This window comes from Geospiza fortis, unplaced genomic scaffold, assembly GCF_000277835.1.
Source record: "Geospiza fortis unplaced genomic scaffold, GeoFor_1.0 scaffold112, whole genome shotgun sequence".
Taxonomy (NCBI): Eukaryota; Metazoa; Chordata; class Aves; order Passeriformes; family Thraupidae; genus Geospiza; species Geospiza fortis.
Window position 1 is genome coordinate 19,315,274 of NW_005054298.1, and position 25,127 is coordinate 19,340,400.

At 38.0% G+C, this 25,127-nt stretch overlaps 1 protein-coding gene across 1 annotated transcript in view; it reads right to left on the reverse strand.

The window, feature by feature from the left end:
• SP3 (Sp3 transcription factor) overlaps positions 1-25,127 on the reverse strand; it is a 35,741-nt gene that overhangs the window by 8,216 nt on the left and 2,398 nt on the right. The window contains exons 2-4 of the mRNA XM_014306981.2: positions 25,032-25,069; positions 13,823-15,188; positions 1,509-1,701 (exon numbers count right to left, since the gene is read on the reverse strand). Coding sequence (XP_014162456.2) covers positions 1,509-1,701; positions 13,823-15,188; positions 25,032-25,069 — 1,597 coding nt within the window. The remainder of the gene's footprint in view (positions 1-1,508; positions 1,702-13,822; positions 15,189-25,031; positions 25,070-25,127) is intronic.

The window sequence follows — 25,127 nt, forward strand, 5'->3', positions numbered from 1 at the left end:
TTCTCCAGACTTCCCAACCCATCTCTCAAAAAGATTCTCTCACAGCCTGAAACTTTCGAATTTCATTTTATAGCAACTCCACTCAGAAGGAAGAGGATTTTACAGTATAGATTTATAAATTAAACCACTGTAGGTTGGAATAGAGCACAAGGAAGATTAAACATCTGGAATCTCTGTTTCCTAAGAGCACATGCAGTGCAAATCACATTTTCAGACTCTCTCCTGAAATGAAACAAATCTCAACCCAGGGTGTACTTTGGGCAGATTTTCATAGCCAGAGTTCACCAAGAACTTAGAAATGTCTGTGCCATGTTGCAGTGAACTACACATAGAAATTTAACAAGAGGATCTGATGGACAAAGATGCTGCATAACCCACAGATATTATCACCACCTTTGCTGGTGATGTAAATGTACCAGAGTCTTTTTCTCTTCAACATACTTAATGCTTACTCAGCATGGCTGCCTGAGATATCACCTCCCTGTGCCTGCAAGGTAGGTATCTAGAATGTGCAGCAAGAACTGACAAGAGACTTGACAAGAGAAATAACTCAGCCAGGGCTATTAGAACTCTTAGTGCCACTGGACACTGAGAGGTTCTTCAAAGACATTTTAGTGATTCACACTATAGTTCTCAAATAAATAAAGATCTCCATTTCAGTGAAGAAACTGTTATCAAAATGGACAAATTTTAGCATATTGGAAAGTAGCCCCTGCACAATTCTCTCAAGCACACACAACTAAATATTTTTCACTTGTAAAAGGCAGCTTATTACCCTACCCCTTTCATATCCATAATCGAGGCATTCAAAATGAAGTGTTTGGAAGTAGAATAAAATCTTCAGAACAAAAAAAATAGTAATATTTTAATGAGATGCATAATAATAAAACATAGGTTCCAATGCAACACTGAAGTTTAATGAATTGGAACTTAGTAGCTCTTTGTTAGTCAAGTCTCACTAATTTTGACTGAAAACAGTGCAAAATTTGTTATTTAGAAATATTATACAAACCTTGTTATATTATACAAACCTTGTTTTTCCTAGGAAACCAGTGAATAAGAAAACTAGGAAAACTGTATTTTTGTAACACTCCAAAGCAATTAAACTGTGGAAAACTGCTTAATCACTGAGGAAATGCAGTAACACAGGGTTTAATCAAGTTCTTGACATATGATAGGAAGCCAATTACAGATCTGCATATTCCAAAATATTTCATTTTCATATTTTTAGGGCAATATTCTGTCCCCCTCACTTGTACTAGGTGACATCTAACTCCAGATTTTTTCAACTAATCTCAAAGGAGTAACTCAGAAAGGATGACATAATCTGCTTTTTCATCTGCAAACCCCAAAATGGAAGTGGTAGTCTTTTATTGTATAATCTTCTTTGCATAAGCCTGTAGTTTCCTCTCACTGCAGACCACTGCTGTTAACAAAAGCTCATTTTTTCTTGCCCACGATTCATTTTTCATCATTAAATATGTGATGTGACACTGAACTTCACATACCTTCCACCACCTTCTTTGCAGTTGGGACATGTACATGCCACTCGTCGCAGTCTTTTTCCCTCCTGATGTGGTTGGTCCCCTTCCTCATCTACGACCTGTACTCTCAAATGTGTTAGATCATTAGTATTCAGTGTAGAATCACCACTGAGCTGCCACTCTTCTGGATCAGGATCCTCTTCTTTAATCCTAATATCTGGGAAAAAGAACAAACACAGATCTGTAAGTAGCCCATTAAATAGACAGAAAGGAAACCATAATGATCAAATGTTTTTATTCTTGAGAGCACTATGCCAGTCAAAAGTCAACAGCCCTAAGTGCATTCTGACATTCCTTCTGTGCCCTTGTAACCTGTAGTTAAAAGTTTATCTTACTATACATTTCAAAGTTGAAGATAAGCTATAACAAAGCATTATAGTTTAAGTTTGAACTGTTCTTGGTGAGGAATGCTGTCACCAGGAGAATAATGCTTGCTTGAGACTTGGGAAAAACTGAGGAACAAGAGGTTGGACAGAGGTTGAAGAAAAAAGAAAATCATGTTTCAAATGATCCTGAGTAGCCATTTCTGTTTCCACAGCATTTCTGAATTAATGTCACATGTAGTAGCAACAGCCTTCCTCAATGGTCTTCAGAAGGTTTTAGCATGCATAGAGATATATAAAGTAATGTGAGAAATCAATCTAATAAAAGGTTTTCACCTGAGAAAGACTGAGATACCTAAGGAAAACAAATAAATTTATTGGTTTTTTTCCAATTCCCCTTTTCACCTGAATTTTATGTCTTCTGTACAATACATAAAAAACATTTAGGGAAGGACGTTATTCAGCAGCATTAGACAGAGATAAGCAACACATGAGCCACATCAATGTTTTGATATACCAGTAGCCAAAATAGGTCTTAGCAGCTTTCTGTATGCAAAAAGGCCTCCTAATTATTCCTTATAGGATGGACATTTGCAAGTACGTGTACCCTCTCCCTACAGAGCATTCATTCAATCTAATCCAAGAATTAATTACAGCGTCATAGCAACAACTGTTTTAACAAATTTACATTTTAATAGGAACATCTTCCCCTCAAACACTATTCTGCATTCCCAGCGGACTCCAAGTCTGAATTCCAGAAAAAGACAGTTTGTATGTATTATTTTAGAATGCTGAACCCCAGGCCCCTCTTTGGTTCAGCAGTTTACTTTGCATTTTTTCTGTGAAAATGATTAGCCACTTATTAGCACAAACTAATAAGCAAACAAACATAATGTAGTGTTTGGTTTGTTTGTTTGTTTAAGCTTCAAACTAATATCTGACTATCTTTCTGGACACATTCAAGAGACTGCTTTTCTAGCAAAACAAACCAAATTATCATGTAGACTTTTATCCTTAAACACTGAAAGCTTAAGCATTTGAGCATTGTGGCCACTCTTAAGTTCTTTCTGGGAGTCAGTGCATCAGCCACGATATCTTTGTAATGAAGACAAAGCTGCAGATGACGTGATAAAACATAAGAAAAACTGTGCTGGGTCATAGGATGAAGAGCATCCTGTCCCAGTAGAGATCAGGAAAGAAACCAATAACAAAATATGTAAAGAGTAATAGTTACCTGGTCTATCTTCAAAATCATCTCCAGTATTCATCTGTTTAGAGATAAAGGATATTGCTACACAAAAATTTGCTTGATGCTAATAGAGTCTCAGCCCAGTCGCCTCCAACAGCACAGTCTGCCTTTCTTTTGCACACATACAACCATATGCAGGACTGTCCTGCACCCTACATCACTGATGTAACTACAGTTAAAGTAATTCTCTAAAGTAAATCACTGCATTCAGAAGAGAATTCCAGGTCAAAACCAGGGAAGTCTAGAATATTTATCTGTTTTGGCTGCAAAAGCCAGTGTTAGAAATTAGTTTGCATGAATGGGACAGGCTCTTAGCTGTGAGAGTCCAGGAGCAAGCACAGTCACATCTGCTGATTTTTTACACATGTGGTACAACTGTGATAAGCTTGCCCAAAGTCACCTGCACAGCTTCACTGTTACCATCACAAGTTCACAGTTTCAGACAGCACCATAATAAATATCTTTCATGTGAAGACCTAGAAAACCTGTGGCGACTTCTGGTCTTCTACATGAGCCACCAAACTACCTTTGCTACCAAATTAAGCTATTTTCTGAGACTCAGCTGAAAAATAACTTTATTATCTGTATGTTACAAATAAAATTGGTTTTATATAAGCAAACATTAAACGATGATAAAACAAAGTTTATAGAATTATCTTTCAAATAACTACTAAGTATACTAATACATTTTGGAGAACTTTAGAAAAAAGCAGAAGCCTGATTCACTCTTGCACAAAAGGGCACATAATAGGAATTTAAATACAGCAAGGCTGCCAGCACAGGCCAATGCAAGTCTCCAACCAGCTCTTTAGGACTGTCTGTTACACATTATACTCAAAATTCTCTTACCAATCAAATGTAACACAAAATGTACACTGTATAAATGCTTGCTTTATTTAAAATAACAATTAAAGTACTGTTAATAAAATAACATACATTTTTAAGAAGGTAATTTCATTATGATCTCCCTAACATTAGACAGTGTGCCTGCAAAGTCAGTAGCTGAATCCAGTTAAGACTGCATTGATATACTTCAAAAGAGCTATGCAAAAATGAATGGAACAAATTAGAGTATGGATCTGTGCTCCCAAGACCAACTACTGAAGTCAAACATTCCATATGATTTCTCCTATTGCACTGACCTCCCAAAGTCACACTCTAATAATAGAGATACACATAAGAGTAGAAGCATGTCCAAAAAGTCTATTACTGCATGCCAGTAGCCATGACTTTCTACCTTCTATGCAATGTCTGTTCCACTCTACAAAGTTTTGTCATGAGCTCCTTCCATTTTTTCATTAGTATCTCTCTATTTATTCCCAGTTTCTCCCAATCACCACCACTACTGCAGCAGCACAGAAACTTGTAATAGTTCTGTAATGATAGATGTATAATTGGGCAACTTACTTGGACAAAAAAAAAAAAGCAGGACAGACAAAACATACCTAACAGTTGAGGATACTGGAGAAGACAACAATTTGCATAGATATGCAATAGTTTATAGCATTATTCTAAAAAATGCAAAACTGAAATGAAGACAAAGTAGTACTGTGGTTTTAATTTTGTGCTGTGCTTTCTGGTTATCTTGGTAAGGCAGAAAGTGTAGCTATTGCTTTAGTTATTCATCAGAAGGACTATCTTCTACTCCTGGCACACAGAAAAGTACCACCTAAACCGGCAATTTACAGACAGGACTTTTTAATGCTTACCTATGTAGACTATACTTTAAACAAAACACAACTAGAAGAAATATTATAGACAAAGTGTTTATATAGCCTTTGCAGGAATAGTATAGCAGAGAGTGAACTGCATCAAAACCCACAATGAATGTGATTGCCTTAAATGAGGTCCTCCGAAGCAATGAGTCTGTTGCCCTCCAAGTAGGTTTTTACATTATTTCAAGAGATAAGGTTAAAATTCCACCAGTATTTTTTGGAACGAGGGGGGCCACTCATGAAGCTGTTGAAAGGGCAAACCATGGAGAAGAGCTGGAGATTAAGTGTGCTCCAGTGCAATGATACCTGAGATGAAAATTCATGTAGATACCAGAGACTACGTGTCTCCCCAGTGCTCTTCTAGATGTGCTTTATTCTAATTCAGCATCAACTGAGAGAATTTACAAAACTCTGCAAAAAAATAGGCCTAAAAGAATTTAAATAATCCCTAAAGTCATGACAAGCTGATGCAAATACTAGCAACTTTGAGGCAACTTTTGTGTTCTACCAATTAAACACAGGCTAAATAAAGGTTACATTTTCTTCATTAGTCTTTTATTTCCTTGCTTTCAAATTTCTATATGCCCTTGCTTTTAAATTCAAGACTTAGTTCTAGGTAAGTACGAAGGGGAATTTTAGACAAAGATATTGTTTCAAACTGCCAACAGATTCTGAAAACCATATATTGTGTTCAAGCTCTGCTTCCTGTCTAGTGCGCTAGATTTGGTTTAGGTTTGGCTTTCCCAAGATGGAAACTGGGATCTTGGTGAATAATTCTGATCCAAAGGTAGTATTTCATAGTCATAGAAAGCCCAGAGCTGGCTAGCAATATGGAACAAGATTGAGTATATTTGGCAAATAAAACCAATATGCAAGAGATTTGTTCAAAGTGTTTCAGAGAAGAGTAACTAAACTGACAGGATGAAACAATGCAGAGGGAAACGCAGCTTAAACTATTCTTGAGTACATGTGAACTATAATCTAGTGTGGAGAGAAATACTGTTGCCCAGTGATATACCCAGGTCATTTACCTACTTCTCCAGGTATCAGATGAATGCATTAATTAATCTTCACATTATGTCTTGGTCTGTTTCAACCAGGACTTAAGAACATGCTATTTTCTTCAAATATGGAAAAAGTTTTTAGTTTGCCCACGAGCCACAGAAACAGGGGTAAACTGAGAAGGGAACAGGATGCAGATTTTTTAATCTATCTGCCTTTGCAGAATGTCACAAAGGCACACTTAGTATTACATTGTAACAGTTTGCAAAACGCGAGCTTCTAGTTCAGCTACTCTTCCTAGATGCTGAAAGCCACCCTGCCCTTCCACTCAGCCAAGCTTTACAAGTTCCTGATCTGAGAAGCAGAAATATGGTTTGAATTGAAAACAGATTTGCAGCAGCACTGCACATACCTTCCTACCAATACCCTCACAAAATCACAATTTGACTGCCATTTCAATTGTTTCTGATTGTTTATTTTTCCAAATAGGAGTTTCTCTTCCTACCTTTCCCAAGAAAAGATATCTAAAAGAGATGTTAATTTCCACTTCCTTTCCATCTTCTCCTGTTGTTTTCTGTTTTCTCTACAGTTCAACCCACATTCCCTTGGAATTTAAATTTCTTAAGACACTGTTCTTGTTCTTTCCCACCTAAACTGAACTATCTAAATTAAACTTCCTCTACTAGCTGACCAGCTGTTCAAGCCTTTCAGACAGGAAACTCAACAGAGATAATGATTTTTACTCTGATTTCCCCCCAAATCTTAAGTGTGAATTTAGACATTTTTATTACACGATAAATTACAAGGCAACATGAGGTACACTGCAAAGCATCATCTTGAAATACTAGTGAACCTCAACTCAGAAAAAAGACTGTCATCTAGATTCAACAGCTCTAAATCAGATTTTAAGTTTCTCAGGAAAAATAACTGTTGTGTACAAGCCTAAGAGCAGGACCTTACAGTACTCAAGCAGTACCAGCAAAATGATTAAAAATGCAGCAACAATTGGTTTCCTTGCAAGAAACGCCACAGTGTATTGCCAGCTGATCCTATTCATTACTCCAAAGCAAATATTTAAGTATTTAAATTATTAAAGTTCTTTAGCCAGTGCTACCTCAAGGAACACACTATGCATCAAGGAACAGTTACTTGCCCTACAGTAACTGTACTCACTTGAGATGTCTACAGATTCTGGATTCTTATAGACAGTAATGCCTGCTGCAGCATGCACTTACTTTTTCTATTCTTCTCAAACCTGAAAATCTAAGAAGGTCTAACTAAACAGGGGAAGAAGAGTTGATCATGCTTAATACTGAAGAAGCCACTAACTCCAGACATCTGTAAGGAAAGCAAGAGGACGGAGAATTCTCTGACCAGCAGGATTAAGTGTTTCTACATAGAAGAGTATCTGACTGCTACTAGGGTCAAACAACAGAATTGTCAGCAGTAACTCAGGAAGACAAAATTGTTCAGTAAGTGTTTCTGTCCTGTATTTAAGTAAAAGCCAAATAACTGTCCTACTACTAGATGACAATGAAAAGCTTCCCACTGACAATAAGTCAGGAGCATGTAAAAACAGCTACGGAAGCAAACACTTAATAAATCAACAGAATGATAACATTTTCATTTGACACTTTTTAAGAGAAGGCTGAAGAGCTCTCTGCAGTTTTAATGCTGCAAGCCTTTGGCCATGGGAATGTTCCAGTGGGTTTGAAAAAAGCTAATACTGTGATAATACTGAAAAAGAGTAAACAGACTCAAAGAAGTAGGGACAGAATTAGTGCACTCAAAATGCAATTATATGAACAATTAGATTAAAAACTAATTTCTTTATTTAAATCAATGATGACACCGTTGTTGATATAATATACTTGAGAGTTCTGCACAGCAAGTGTCTTACTAGGATACAGGAAAACACTTTGATTAAATGAAGTACAAGACATACTTGGAATACATGAATTAACTACTGGCATGAATTTTAGATGCAGGTTGAGAACTATCATTTCTCTATGATAAATTATGACGATGCCATTGACAATGTGCATTTTTATCACCTTTTACTCTTGAAATTACTGCCTTTTAAAAAATATGAGTCTTCTACAAGCTGTAAAAGACAACCCACCTACAAGACAGCCTGATCTTCAAGAGGGCAATCACAATTGGGGTCTTGGTGAGTATTCCTAGCATTCTAAAAAGACTGTCATTGTCCTTGAGAGAAACTTCAGATACTTTCTATGAGCCAGATGCACCGACAAGTTTGGCTCTGATCTCAGAGATCAGAACAAAGTATGTGATCCTGCCAGGAGGTTCAAAAGGCAAGAAAACTGCACAGAACCTGAAACAATGGCCCTAAAGTGCTGAGACTGAAAAAAGACAGAAGACAAGTTTCCGGCCTTCTTCTTAAGTTGGAGCAGTACTGGAAATAAAATCCCTTCCCTCTTTCACTCCATGGATACTTGCCATAGATCCCCATAGGTGTATGAGAGTTTTCATTTTGTGTCAGGAGCATCTTGCAAAAGGAATGCATACCTGAAACTGGGTAATATACTCTTTTGTGAACATCCTGAGGATATCTGAGACTAAGGTAACTCAAGCTAACCCCCTTAGCTCTGAGAATCTATACTGCATCCCCAGACACTCAGCATATACAACATATATTTACTTAGGAGTAACATACATGCAAAAAACTTTCACCTCACCACCACCAGCTGTGAAGAAAATTTTAAAAGCAGTTTCGGAACAAAGAGGAGAAAAGCCCATGAAGTACTAATGCAGAGGAATGATGCAACAATTCAGTATTTTCAAGAATTTGAAGAAAAAACATCATTCTATTCCTCAATAGATATTGCACTAAAAAATTAACCAGACTAACTGAAGTTCTGCAAACTTTAAGTGAGATAATTTACTATGTGCTGTTATAAGCACGACTTGAAATGCATACAAGCATGATCATCTAATTCTTCCACAATTTATTAATTTCCTTTGAAAATGATGCTAAAATAAGGAATGTAATTTAAGCATGCTGACAGCAAACTATTTACACAAGATTGGTACATAAATAGCTCTAATTCCCACCCTAACTTAAATTCATCCGTTTCCAATTTAATTTTCATATTAAGAAAATAGTGGGGAGAATTGTTTCAACTGTTTTGATTTTATAACATAAAATCTAAATGCCTCAAATGAAAATTGGATAGCCAGAGAGAGACTTTGTCAGATGAAAATATTTACTTAACATCACTACTTCAGTTTACTTCAAGCATTTCATAAGGCTTTTTTCTTTTTTAAATCAGATTCTATTTCAAAATGATACCATGCCTTTGTCTCAAAGTCTTGTTATAAAGAATGCCTTAGAAGGAAAACCAGCATAATTGAATTTAAAATTAATAAGGTTAAAAACTGAAACTTAAAAAGAAAAAAACTTAAGCTGTGAAACACTGAAAACCAGCCAAAATTGTTTTTAAAGTTCTAGATGCTGGAAGAAAGCAATGCTTTAAGTAGCATTCTGCACTACTTCATCTGAAGCACTAAAACATTGAAACATGTAGTTTCAATGCAAGTTAAACTGTGGATATTTAATTTTTAATTTTGTTTGTTTCAGCATTTAGACTATTTTAGGAAACAGATATTAGACCAAAGCCTCACAAGGTATCAGCAGATGAAAGATAAATTGTCACTTGGGCAACTATTTACCTTGAAAACTGTCAGCCAATTTTTTGGTCAAATTTAGAGTAGCTGAATTACTCTTGCATGCCAAAGCCGTCAGATTGCAGCAGGAGTGGAATGGAGCTGCCACCACACACAGCCAGCCACTCCCACTCATATCAGCTGTGCAAGTCAGATACAGGCCTCACTCTAGGGTCAATGCAGCAGGAAAATGAGTCCTTCAGGAGCTGTGTACACTCCTGCAGAAGAGCAGCTAGGAAGAAAGATGTAGGAATGAAGACCTCAGTTTTGGAGTGACACTTCAGTCAACTCTTGAAAGGAATCCCTTTGACTTGATTCCAGCTGTAGACCAACCTGGAAAACTGTTTGTAGGGTAGGGGTTTTTTCTATTAAAATAAATGAATCTTCCAGGTGAGTGTGTCTGAGTTGATAAGCAGTAAAGTCCATTCTCAAGCCAATGCTAGTTTCTTTCAGGTCATTTGCTAGTGTCTTCAGGTGCTACTGCAATGGTCAAAAGAAGTATGTAAAAAAAAATTATCCAGCATCCTATAACGAGTTATTGCAACCTGTGTAAGACCTGGTAAAGGTCTTATATAGGTTGCATATGCATACATATACATGGCTTGACCCCAAGCCATCTTTTCCAGGAAATAACCAATCCCATACTGATTCAGTACATTAATAAACTAGCTGAGACACTATTACAATTAGAATTTTATTAAGTTTCCTTCAGCTGGACAATGCCTTGGGGGCAGGGGGAAAATCCAGTAACTTAAAAATTCTTCCAAGCTGACAAAACTTACATGATCAGAAACATGAAGGCCAAGTTGGTACATTTCAGTCCTGATAGTTTTCCAAAATAAACACTACAATATACAAAATGTTTGAAGAAGAAATCTATATAAACATGCTAATAAAAAACTCCACCTTTCTTGACCAGGCAAGTCACTAAAGAGCAATGTGAACTGTGCATGTAATGACTCTGTTTGTCATACAAAACACAGTATTTTATTACAAACTGCCAACAAAAGAAGTACACTTCTAGAGAGCTTTCTCGGATTTAATTTCCTCTCAAGACCAGAAGAGTGAAGCCAAAACACAGGTGAGAAAGGTATCTCCCTGCAGTGCTTAATATATAGATACTATTTGATACAGCTTTTTGCTAGAAAAGCAATGCTGAGGAGTCCTGGCTGTGAATACCCTTCCCCTGGTCACCACAACGCTGAGCACAGTGAGGAATATGAGCTCTAATAAATATCCTGAGAAAAACCAGCTTGGCCAAGACTTTCCAGAACAAATTCACTGCAACGTAGGTCTATGCATACGTGTGCCTTGTAGAATGGACATTTTGGTACAAAATTACTGGACATCTTTTGAAGAAAACTGTACATTTACTGGACAACGCTATTAGTTTTGTATTAGGGTTTCAATGGTTTTCCATTATGTAAACAAAATGTAGGACCTAGGTAAAAACATTTTTCCCCTCACACACAAGCACAGTAAAGATATCATCTGCTGCCTACCTGGGGAGTGAGCCTTGGAAGAACACCTCTCACACAATGGGCTGTAACAATGAAAATCTAAAACCTAACTGCTTTCGCAGCCACACTGCTAACAGAACAAAGTACATTATTTGAACTTCAGATAATTACCAGCCATCTCTGACACAAAACTAGGAATATGTTCTTTTTATTTTTGCCCCAGGTAGACAAATTTTCTTAAATGAAAACAGAAAATACAGCCTGACTCTACTTGGTGTGAAAGGAGTGCATTATCCAGCTTGGGGGAGAAAAACAGGGAAACCCTTCTTATCTTACTTCAAAGCTCGTTGGTAGTGGACAAAAAAAAAAGCAATCAAGTAGCTTCACACTCTTTAACTTCTCTTGTTCTGCTGTCTCTTCCACTTACCTTCTTCTTTCGGTTTAAAATTAAACTGTTTTTCCTTATTTGCAAAACAACAATATACTTTTGACTGAAAAAAAGCCCCCTATGATTTCATAATCTGCTTCTAATTGTGTATTTTTTCTCCAAACTGAAGAAAGGTTGTGAGGGGTTATAAATAAGTAGGGGAGGAACACCACTGAAAAAGATTCTCTCAGACAAAATATCAGATGCATATGGAAAAGACACGGAAAGTCAATCAAGATAATTCAGTTTGATTCTGTCAGAAGCAGTGTCACACTAATCATTACTGTGGAAAACTGAGCTTCTTCTAACATAAAGGAAGGGCCAATTACCTTCTCCCCAAATTTAGGGAATGGCAGTTTTAATACCTTCCAATCTATTTATTATTCCTAGACAAGTAGGAAAAATGTTACTACAAATCTCCATCTTATCTTTAATATAACCAGGTGTTTATAGCTATGCACTTCAGGCAAGAGTTTCTGCTATTCATCCAGTACTTCTGCCTATTTAATCACATCTCATATATCCCATTTAGTCTCTTGCCTTCCCATGTGAAATTCCTTATAGGAGAACACAGTTAAAGAACCCTTGATGGAACTCCCTTGCTATTATTATAAACCACGAAACACTCTTGAGAATGATCAACAGACAAAATGATACACACCACAAATCAGACTCAACTTCTTTCTCATGTGCCTAGCTGGTTTGGGGTTTTTTTGCTTTCTTCTTTTCCTTTCTATTCTTCTTCTCAAGTTTTTGCTACATTAGTCCACAAGCAATATCATTAGCTACATGATCCTATACTAAATATAAATCTCAGAAATAATCCTCCTTGTATTAACCAGAGAGCTAATAATAATTAGTAAAGGGCTCTTTTTCTGAGACTTAGATTCTGACATCTGAGTTTAGTTGTATTAACATGCAGGATTATATGCTTTTTGTTACTGACATCTATATCCTTGGAGCTAACAATGCGTGATGGAGACAAACCAAGACTTCCTGTGGTCACTGTAAACGGAAAATTTAAGAATCAAGATCAGACAGAAGAGCAAATGCTGTGAGCAGAGCATATCCCTTTGGTGCTGTTGTCTACAAGCCAATGAAAAGTAGGCTTATCTAGATCTGAATAACTTTACTTGATAGTAAATTCATAATACAGAAGTAAATTCCAAAACAAAATTAACTAAAAAACATCCCAGCACAGTATTTTCAATTCAAATTTTAGATTTCAAATGGGAAAGCAAGCTTCTTGACACAGAATACAGCAGCATCAGTAACTATATAGGTATTATAATCAGTAGCCTTTTGAAACACAACTCAGCAGGTCTTCTAGGCATGTTTCACTTAAATTGCATTCTTCTCACAAGCTAAAATAGACATACAAACCATGTATACTTCACTTAAATATTTATGCTTCAGTATCCTGATGAACCAGAGGGCTGGATCACATGATTACAGTAAAACAGCAATACCCAAGCTACTTTGTGCAACAGTTTCCCCCAAATGACCTCTACTGCCCCTCATAACTAGCCTGGGCACAACCCAATAATGTGTTCAAACGGCTTCTGGTATAGCAAAACCTCCTGAATTACAATCATCTCTTACTTTTTTTGTTTAGCTAGTTGTGCCCTGAAATTCAGAATGGACTGTATCAAATTTATCAAAAATAAACAGCCATGTTTATTTCTTCTCACATTAATAAACACCTATTTTAAGAAAACAATATTTCTTCTCCACCAAGATAGAACATGTGATACTCATAATTAATGATTGTACTGTAAAATGCAATACAAGTAAGCAGTACTGAAAATTCACCCACATTCTTAAGCATAGCCTCCATTTTGATACATGGATGCTTGTTTCACTGACCCTTACACAAGTTTCCTACATCATAGTAACACTGATAGTAAATCAGTAGGAAATGAATTTAAAGAAAGAGCAGATGAATAGCAGCACCTCAGGGGGTCTGAAAATTTTAAGAGGAAAAAAAATTGCATGAACAGAAATATTTGTATTTTCCATAGAAACATCATCTACTCAGGACTAGGAAGAATGGGTATGTTAATGATACTGATGCCTTAGAAGAGTGGCAGGTGATAGCCAGATTTCCCCCTTTTCAATTTAGTATACAAATCTTCTCCAGGGTAAACCTTTATGTACAAACACTGAAGCGCTGTTGACCAATATAACTATTTGGGGATTACATGAGCTCGTACTAAAAGGACTGAGGTAGGACTATGTTTTAAAATCACAGTTTCTAATTGAACAGTGTTTTCACATAAAATCTATCATCCCCATGTTGAACCCACTGTATTTGTAGGCTTCAATAGCAAGACAATGATGTTCTGATTATCGCCATTTAAACCAACAACATGCAGTAATAAAAACCAATCTTTTGTAAAAGAGTAAGATAAATACCTGCAGGACTGCCAGCATTTTCTCCTTGATGCAGCTGAATACCAGCAGAATCTATAGAGTTTACTGTAACTGTCTGTAGATTTGGCAATTGAGCAGTGCTTAGACTAACTGGAGTTGATGTCAACGCACCACCTGCTGCAACTTGACCAAGAGTGAGAGTCTGCACAGGAGTCAGAGTTATTTGTTGACCAGGTGCATTCTGAATTTGCAAGTTCTGCAAGTTCTGAACTCCTTGCACTTGAAATGTCTGCCAGGTTATCTGCCCAGAAGGGGTCACTGTTTGTGCCTGAATTAAGAAAGTTCCAGGATTCAGCTGCAGTTGAAGATTTTGAAGAGCCTGTTGAGATATACTTTGACTTGCTTGAACACCATGGATTGTCTGTTGCGCAATACCTTGTACAATCTGGGCTTGACTGGTTGGCTGCTGCGACTCTTGTAGCTGTATGTGTTGTACAATTGGCTGTGCTGTGGAGACCTGAATATTCTGAGCCTGCGTGTCATCAGAGACTGATGTCTGGATGTAATTTCCCTGAAGATCAGAACCATGAACTTGACCACTAGTTGTGGTCAAGTCATTTGCATTTTGTTCCAATATACTTGAACTGTCTATGGTAACGGGCAATTGTGATGAAGACGACGTTGGCACAAATAAGTCATTATCAGTGGCAGTTTCTGTAATTTCAGGAGAAACTTGCTCACCAGTCCTCTCAGAAGTATCTGAACTATCCATGGCCTGTCCGGTATTTATCAAGTGCCCATCTGCATTAATGCCTGCTGTCATGGTTTGAGAACCACTGCCAAGTCCCAGAGAATCTAGATCAACACTATTAATGGGTACAAAAGTAATATTCCCTGGCAGTCCAAGAGGGACGTTAGCAACCACTTGTGCTTGGCCAGGGTAAGATGAACCACCAATTGCAACTCCCTGAACCTGGACTTGACCAGACTGACCAGATAAGATATTCTGAATATTAGCTGAAGATGTTCCAGAGGCAATGATGGTTTGATTCGAGCCAGGAATGATCTGAATTTGACCAGTTTCTTGATTTATACTGCTATTGTCAGAAGAGGCTGCAAAGCCAAGTTGAACCTGCTGACCATCCGCTGTCTGGATCTGGGGTATTACTTGGTATTGTACGTTAGACACTGTACCATTCGACGAATCTGATCCTGGTGCAACAGAAAAGATTTGCTGATTTTGCAAACTCTGAATAGGAAGGACATACTGCCCACTTGAAGTTACTGTGGCAGCACCTGGAATCTGTACTATATTACCAGCTTCGTCCTTTATAGTGGTAGGAGCTGCAGACAAGACCTCCCATCTGTTTGGACCTCCAGCTAATTGCACAGAAGCCAAATCCCCTGTCTGAATAAAAAGAAAAAAGAAAACAAAAAATTAAAACAAATGTTGTACAGACGACATGTTAGACCAGTCACGCAATGCAGCACTAGATATTGACACACTAATGGAAAACATGCAGTACAGCTCATATGACCATCAGCAATTGGATCAAAACTATGAAATACAGATTTTATAAGGATCTGCTGCCTAAGTCCGGGTAGCCAGCCTGCGGGTCATGAGCTGCACGTTGCTCGCAGACATGTCAAATGCAGCTCCTGTGTCATGGCTTTGTCAGGTGACCAGCAGCAGGGTTATTCTGGTGGCAGGGCTGCTGGGTAATCCAAACCCCTGGCTGTGGGAAGGAGGGAGCTGGCAGGGGCTGCTGGAGTTCTCATCACCAACTCACCCTGAGACTCAAACACTCTTTGCCCAGCTAGGCACCTACTGCACACATGTGGAGGAACCGCCATGAAGCCAGTGCTGCCTCTATCTCCCGGAGCTCCACTGCCTTTCAACTCTGTTTGCTATTTGTGCATGTTGTGACTCCCAGCAGTACACACAATGTTAAGAAGTGATGAAGGCACACAGCTGGAAAGATAGGACAACCTCAGTTTGCTACACTTAACACAAAGCTCTAGTATTTATAAGCTTGTAAGAGTTAGTTTTGCTAAGGAAGAAGACTTCTAGACTAAGAACTTTTACACTGAAATCATATTTGTATTAGTCATATGCATTCAGTTAGGAGGGGGAAAAAATCTATCTTCATTAAGTTGGAACAATAGAAAAGGCCAGTGTTTCAGAGTAGACCCCAGATGCATAAAGAAACTATTATGCATTTGATTTTTTTCAGTAAAGAAAAGGTAAATTGCACTTACCTTTCTTTACCAAAGCCAGCTTTTTCAGAATAGAGTATTAAGAATTAGATTTAACATCCTGCAATGCCTAGCACAGATTTTCATAGCCAACCAGATTGGTATTGTAAGTAACCGTCAATCTCAAAAATATGAAGTAAAGTGTCTCCTTATCTGTTTAATCATACTACAGTAAACCAATGTAATAACATAATTAATTGCAACATGTAACTAACTTGTCCTACAACCAATTCAGCTCTGTGAAACAAATCTAGCCTCTCTGGCAGAGTCCAGAGGACATAGAAAGAACAGCTCTGGTTTGTCCTTCTGCACTCATCCTGTGATCACTCCTGGTAGGAAAGTTACCAGAACAAATCACAACTTTTTTGTGATGCTGCATTCTGACTCCCTTTAGAACAAAACCAGGACATGCAAAATACAGCACACATCTAATTCTTTCCTAACATAGCATTGAGACCAGCCAGTCTGAAAGAATGCTGCAGTATGCACCTGAGTGAATTTAGTCCACAGAATTAGATGGGACTTTGCTTGTTTCACATTCTTATCCTACTCCAGCCCGTAACACTACAATGTTTACATGTACAGGAAAAATAGTGTATTTAAGTCTGATTACTTACTAGAAGTTTTACTGTGCTTACCAAGCTTCATTTTCAATGAGGAAGCACATATTGTGGTTCTAAATTCTTCTCAAGAACTGTAAAAATAATTATTGTGCAAAAAACAAAAGAATGCTAGCCTTCTCCAGCCCTCAAAAAAACAGACCCTTGACTCTTACTAAGAGGTGGTCTCAGTGATCCATGGGGATCCTTTCCAGCTCAAAAAATTCCATGGTTCATAATTTTTCAGGTAGTATATTAGTAAATAGATTCAGCATCACCAGAACAAAACTAATTTTATGGCCTTAATGCTTCAAGAAACAGAAACATAATGAGGAGAATAATAATTCTCTTTTATTATTTTCTTTCTTATACTGATCAATCTTTCATTTAAAAAACTTCTTTAAATGTTTTGGTCTTTCAAGCTTGTAACTTACAATATTAGAAGAAAAAAACATGTAATATTCCATATCACATATCTTACCTAGAAGGCAGCAAGTTCTATTTTCCTCTGCTACTGCATTACCTTTATAGACTTGTGTTTAGTATTGCTTAAAGTTGCTGAAATGCTGCTAAGAAAGTTCATAACTACTCAATTCACAAGCATATAAATACCTATTAACTAAAGGTTTCATAAAATATCAAAAGACCTATAAAAATCAGGGGTAAACATCAGTCATACAATACCAAAAGCAAAAATATGACTGTTATATGTTAAAGTGTGTCATTATAAAATAAATGTATAATATAATGTGTTGATAGCTGTTGGAACAAAAGAGAAAAGAAAAGCAACATAAACCATTACAAGTCTGATGTAATTTCTCACTGATTGAAAACTACGTACAAGCAAATTTTGAAAGCTTAGGTTAAACTGGACTGATCTAATATGCAGTAACATGTCAAAGTCTATTCATATGTAATATCCTCCACAGAAATACTTCAAAGGGAACCTGTCTCCTTAGCGATATGGAAATGACCTACTTTATTCTTCTCCCAAAATATATGTTGATTTCCATATTGGCATTTTCATGTTGGGCACACATCTCACGTTTTCATGATCTAGTGAAATCTTCCCTCAAAACCTGCTCTGCAATGATTTTAGCACAACAGAGCCAATCTTTTAGTAGATGCACTTGTCAGTCCATGGAGAAGTTCAGGGCAGCCACGCATGAGGATATGAAGCTATGCTACACATACAACATAAAATGCCTGTTCTTCACATTGCTCTTACAGCTGGCTGTATCAGACACCACCGGCTGAATCTTGTGGAGGGAGGAGCAAAAAGAGTGTGAGGCTTTCAAGAAGCTATCTGGCAGCTATCAAAATTGCCAGCATTAAAGCATGAAAAAAACCCGTATGGTAAAGAGTATTTGAGGATGATCTCTAACCTCAAATGGTCATCATCAGCCTGTCATAACAAGATTGACTGTTATGTTCTTCCACAAAGTTGAGACAAGAAGACATTTCTTGGACTTCTTTTCCTATTAACTTAAAGAGTAATAACCATTCTTTATGTCCTCAGGCAATTAAGCAATTTTGTAGTAACTCAGGAGTTCTCCCACTGATACATGAGCAGCAACATCTGCAGCCCAGTCACTTACTGAGCTTTACATTCAAAATACACCAGTTTGCTGCCTCAGCCAGCAGTTCTCAGTGGAAATTATTTAGAGGGTAGAGATAAAGCAACAGTTTCCTTATCAACTGGTACTCAGGCAGCAGTTATTTGGCAGCTGTTCCTTTAAGAGAAGGCTGGACTGTTTCAATCCAAAGGCTGTTTCAAGAGGAAGGGACAAAGATCTGAGGAAAGTTCAGCACTACTCAGCCAAGGAGGAGAGAACAGGAAGCAACAGGGAATTCACTGGAAGCAGCATCATGAAACAAGAAAAAGAGACAGGAACAGAGCAAAGAGAGTAGCTGACACAAGGCATAGGATGAATTAAATCAAATGATATGTCCACCTGAAGAAAGGTCAAGTACCAACAAAGAGTGAAAGCTACAACCACTGTTCAGCCTGTCTTTTGATTCTTTAACAGGCCTTGTATAATTTCCAGCAGCTAAAATAAAGAGATGTCTCTGAGAGAAAAGTCTCATCTCTGAAGAATCATGAGCCATGATAAATAAAAATCTAGTAATCGTCTTGTTCAATATATTTAGATAAAATTACAGCAACGTGAAGTCAAATGTGGAAGGAGATAAGAGAAAGACAGAAGATAAAATACCTTTCAGAAGTGATTTAAACCATACTGAATGGTAGGACTTAATAAACAAATAAAATGTTTCACCAAAGTAAAATGGAGAGAAGGAAAAAAGAGAAAGACCCCTGTAAGAAGTGGTATTTGTTGTAGACACGTCCATCTCAACATGTCAAATGGGCACATGTCATTAGCCATCAGTATTTTATTACAAAAGTCCATCAAACATTTATCTGTGCTGGTGGACAGCTTTTTACTGTACTTTTCAGAAAGTCACTTTTGCCCCATATAGCCCTGGAGCAAAAGCATCAACCAAACAACCAGAGGTGGAAAGATAATGAGTCACGAGCTCCTAAACATTCAAAAATCACACACCTAATGAAGAAGATGGGACACTGCCTCATCCAAATTGTTGTTTTATGAAAGAGTTAGGGTTCTAATGCATGGGTTTAATAATACCATGTGTTTACCAAGCTACAGTAAACTATCTGTGCATTCTTAGGTCATTACAAATACAAGATAAAATGCACTTGCTTCAACTCTTTCATTGAAGTATGAGCTAATACATTCTATCTTGTATTTGCCATAGGTTAGAAACATATTCAACATCAGTAACTGTGGTTCAGCTGACACAAAGCTGTTTGTTAAGACAAATTAATTCTGTTGCATGTTTGAACCCTCTGCCAATGGAAGCCACTCAATTTAGAGAAATACTTCTGTCCAAATCAAATGTTTGGAAAAACAAAGAGCATTTTGGGGAAAAAAATATTATCTGAGGCTGCTTAAAATCTTATTTTAAAAGAAACTCCAATCTGATGAAATATATCTAACTGTATCTCAGTTAAAGAATATGTACGTCTTTTTGCTTGACGTGGACAACTGGAGACAAAATTTCAACAGTTTGTTATCAATCAGCAGAAGTTCAGAACTTTTCCAAATTAAGACAATACAATATCCCTGACCTTAGTAGAAACAAGAAAGCTGAAGTACTAAGAAACTAGTAAACATTTTTAACTAGATCACAGGCTATTATCTTTTGTTTATTAATTATGAAATCTATATATGTATATGAATCTCAATGTAACTACATGCCAAACTAGCACTCTATGGAATGGTTTTTCTTCCTGCTTTGAACTCAGCTGCTGAAGGGTGTATCAAATCATCAAGAGAACAAGAAAGAGGACCTGGGATCAGTCAGCCTCACAGCTTGATCTTTGGGAAGGCACTGGAACAAATAACCTTGAAAATAACCTTGAAAAAATTAACCTTCAAATAATCTTGAGGGGTAAAAGAAATAGTAGTGTTCAGAAGTAGCCTACACTTAGGAAGGGGAAATAATGCTGAAATAACTAACCTCACAATGCCCTGTGATGAGAAGACTAGCTTGGTAGATGGACTTAGCCAAGACATATTCTTCACCACTACATTAGTCAGGCTTTTGACTCTGTCCCCATAATATCAGAAAAAGCCTCTTTTTTATATCATATGGGATATCAAACACGGGAACACACTGCCCAGAGAGACAGTGGAGTCTCTAACCTTGGAGGCATTCAAACCCACTGGACACAGCTCTGAACAACTTCCTCTCACTGACTCTACTTTGAGCAAGGAGGGGCAGACCAGACATTCTCCAGACATCCCTACCAGCCTACACTTTCTATGAAATCTTAGCCTTCTTGCTAATGTTTAATATTAGAGAACTTTTTTGTCTATGCTATTTTTAAATATGGAAATGTTTTAAACCATACATTTTCTTGCTTTGTCCAAAACTATTAAGAGAAATAACCAAAATTTTTAAGAACATCCCTAAAGCACCTTCTAAAAGAACTTCAACACTTGGCCCTGATACAGTATTAGAAAGACATAATTGGAATAACAAAACCAAAGAACATTTTAAAAGGTGAGCTTCTGGACAGCAGTAGGACAAATACACTGTTAGCCATCACATTCTAGTGAAACTTCTTTGTTTTGCAAAAGTAGAGAACAGAGAGAAGCAAGATAATTCCAGGCAGACTTTTCTGTAGTGGCTGAACAGGTTCTGGTGCATCTGTTCACATCCAGAAACCTAGCATCAGGAAGCTATCTTATCACCCACAAAAGTAAAAATGGATGTCAGAACAATTCTGAACTTCCTCAAAATGACCATACAGGCCAGAAACCCAAGTAGTATGGTTAACTCTGACACACGTGGCATTCAGGCATATTTTTGGATGGAAAACATGAAATTTAAAATGCCTTCCTCTTTCTCCATCCTGTCAGCACTATTCCTATTTCCTCCCAAACTGATTTTAAACAAGGTGCACCTCAGATGGTTAATCTTCTGAGGCATAAACCAACTATAATTCCAGACTTTCCTTAAATTCTGTGAAGCACTTATAGTCAATTCTAAAGCTCAAGATATGCTAAAGCAGAAAGCAGTCTTAAAACACTCCCGTCTTTACTTGTCCAAGATACACAGAAATGCTTTGTCTACTGCAGAGGAATTATACTCCTCTTTCCCCACATGCAAATTATTAACCTGTCCAAATGTTTTCCACATCTTGTTGGTAAGCAACAACAGAAATAAATCAAATAAATCATTCCTCCCAACCTTGTTTTTTTTTTAAAAAGACTAGCCAATCAGTGCAGCCGACTTCACACAAGATGCATCTACACACCCCAGCTGGGGCAGCCATCTCTGACAGCTCCCATTCTTTGGCAGCTGTCAGAGCCAACAGTTTTCTCAGCCAGCCTGCCACTCTTCCCAACTCACCCACCTTCCAGACCTCCCATACAACCTCCCAGCAGTCCTGCACCCTATGCTCACCTAGCCAGTCCCACCCAGCACAACCATAAGAATGGCCCTTGGGAGGGTGAGAGTTTCAACACAGCCTTTAGCTTTGCATTACAATGAAGTAAGAGAACATAAACAACTGGTTATCTTCTCAGCTTTGCAGCTTCTTAAACCATCATCTTCTCATGCTACAAGCACACAGCTGACCATCAAGGCTCAGCTTGACCTAAATATGTCTGCTCTTTTGTTTCCTCCCTTATGTATAGCTTTACCATCTTCTGTTTTGCTTCTCATTTTCACCTAATGCTAAAATCTTTGCAGATGTTTAAACTGGAATGAAAACTAGAGTATTTATAACTAAATGAAAAAATACTCCTAAATATCAAAGTTTGAAGTGGAATTATTAGTCAAAGATAAATAGTGAAAAAGCAAGACCCAAACTAAAACTTCTCAGATTTTGAACTCCCAAGACAGAGAAAGACATCCTTAGAGGCCAAAACATGAGTGGTCATTCTAGGTCAGGCAGAAGCACACACCATCCCAGCCAGGCTCTCACACAAACCAGCAGGCAGCAATATTCAAGGCAAAGTTCCCATGGCAAGCGTTTGAACCAACCAGGATGCAGCAGCATGGCAACCAAGGAAAAGATGCTCAGGTAAGTAAGCCACAAACTCAAGGCCATCTACATTAAAATCAAACACCATCAGGTAACATACTGGGGCTGGTTGATCATAAGGCAGAGTAAGTCACGGTGTCAAAGCTCAAAGACTGCAATCTTCGTCAATGCACAAAGACAAGATCAGCAGTAATGCCTGCTAGTGCCTCTCATCCAAAAAAGAAATACAGTTCCAACCAGAATCATCGGCCAAGCTGAAAACCTTGCTGTCTAAAGACAACCTGCCAGGTCATTGACAGGATGGAAAGGAGAAGAGGGTTGAGTCTAGTTCTGTCAATTGCCTTCTTCATTTGCTTTTCATTACAAGCAGCTGCCATTTTCATTAGTCTTTTTACTTCCTCACTAATCCTTTCAGTGGTGCTACAGCAATGAGCATTCAAACAGTAGGCCTGGACTCAGCTACTGATACAGAATCACAGGATAATTTCAGCTGGAAAGGACCTCTGAAGGTCACCTGGTCCAACCCCTGGGCTCAAAGCAGGGCCGGCTAGATCATTACAAACACAATCACATTTGCTCCAGCTCTTCCCCAGATCCCAGACACGCAATATTCCCTGCGTTCCTAGGGGAGTTTTGCTGTTGCTTTTAAATCATACTGCTGGTCTCTTGGGGAGCAGCTGCAGCATACCATTTCAGCCAGGAAAGCAGTATGCTAGCCCAGCATGCTGGCTCCAGCCCTGCCAGTTTCTACCAAGCAAATGTCAGTAAAACAGTAACAAAATAACCCTGAAACAACAGCATCGCTATCCGCTGATGTGCGGGCTCTTCAAGCACTTCTAAGAGGAAACACCTAGTTTGACTTCTACTATCCATTAGTGTAGATTGAGAGTTCTGCCAGCTCTTCAGCAGTCAGAACTGCAGTCCAAGGAGAGAATATAACAGGAAAGAGCTGCCCTCCCACTGCTACATTAGGCACCATCACCCATGCACAGGTATCAAACTGAGCTATACTGCTGGGAAAGGGATGAGCATCACAAACTGCAGGAAAAGAATTATGTTCGTCTATGCATACAGATTTCATTTTCTATACCACTTATGAGGTACCTACAATGTAAGACTTTTTAGCTTCCTCCTTTCTTCCACCCTCCAATACAATAATCACAGAGGACCAGAAAAAAAAAGACTCTTTATTGCACTAAATCTCTTTTGTTCTTCTGTTTTTCACAAGGAATGTATTTCAGGGCCTTTAGTCCCTCCCCTCTCTTTATTAAGGTCATATTAATTAACTCCAGTGTCTAGTTCAGCTACTGTTAGGTATCTCCTTCAATTTATATTTAGTTTCCACCCAAAATATTCTGAATCATTCAAGAGTTAGGTTGTAGGAGTGTAAAAATCACCAGAATGCTATAACCTAACTCACAGAAGATATGTAGGAAGGGCCTATCTGCACGTATGGAAAGTAGTGAGTGAGCTTATATTCACTGAGGTTTTTAACTAAGATTTTGGCTTCTCTTGAATTGCATTTGCTTTCCCCCGAAAAGCCTCTTAAACATTAAGACAACAACATATTAACTTAATAGGAGTAAAGAAGTACCACATCAAAACTGTTTTGCCCATTTTGAACTGCCAGGAACCATGTTCTAGTATTGTGTCAGACCTACTGCTCATCCTCATCAATCAATCCATACCCAAGATGCACAATTCCAGCTGTACAGTGAGAACAATCTTAAAGGTCGATATAGGAAAGTAAGCAATCATTTAACCATCATCTGTTTTTCAGTATGTTTATGTTCTTCACCACTGTATGCATCCAGTACTATGAAACAAATCTTAAGAGCTATCAGGCACTTTAAAACATCTAAAGATTTTTTTAAAACACACTGGTTGAGCAAATAAATAGGTTTGGCAGAAGGATGCTTAAAAGGGGTTGGAATCCTAATATATTTTTGAGCTCTGTCATTAGTCTACAACCTGCTGTATGACCTCAGACAGCTATTTTGCTTCAGCTTCCCTTACGTAAAGTAAGCTGTAATGTACAGATGAAAAGTATTTTAAAGTTTAACAAGTATTTAGAAACTTCTATCAGTAACACTTTGACATTTGTTAAAAGCTTGACAAAGCCACTTCATCCACCAGTACAATGCTTTGCAGTTTTTCATCCTATTTGCAAAATCCTAACACCATATAATGCTGTTGCACAGCATGTTTAAAAAACAAGACTTACTTTAAAAGAAGAAAAAAAATAAGGCACATTTTTTTCCAATTTTAAAGATGTTGTTGTAAAAAAAAAAAAATTAGAGGTAATATGTGCAATTTTCCAAGGGCCAAGGCCAAAAAATTACTTCATGTCATTTTAGAAGATATTTTGGAACTCTCGTTAAATACACGTATTTTTAGGTATCAGTTATTTAGAAATGCATAATCCCTTTGAATTTTATGAGCATATGTCAACACGAGATTTAGCTAGACCAATTAAGGAAGATGAGTTTTCCTTAGGCTTTTGTTATGGGGATTGTTAAACTAGCTTCAGCGAGAATACGTTTCTAGCCTGCAAGATCCATCTCATCATACCAGGTCCCAAGGTCATCAAGGCTCCTTTCAGAGGCAACGGCGCATGAGAGATAAGAACAGAAAACGCTACGAGGAACCGCATGATAACTCTCCTTAGAAAAACAGCGCGATACAGGAAGCAGCTTTCCACCACCGCGTTCGCTTCTAAACAGCCATTTTACTTCACTACATCCTTCCCTACTGCCAGCCTTCATTTTGTGCTCCTGCCTGGCTGCGCGGTTCCAGGCGGGCAGCCTAGCGAGGATACCGGGGGCGCGCTCAGGTGGAGGTGAGATGCCTCCCAGCCTCTCCGGGTTCCGAGCGAGCCGTTCCGGTGCCAGGGTCGGGGGAGGGAGGCGTCCCC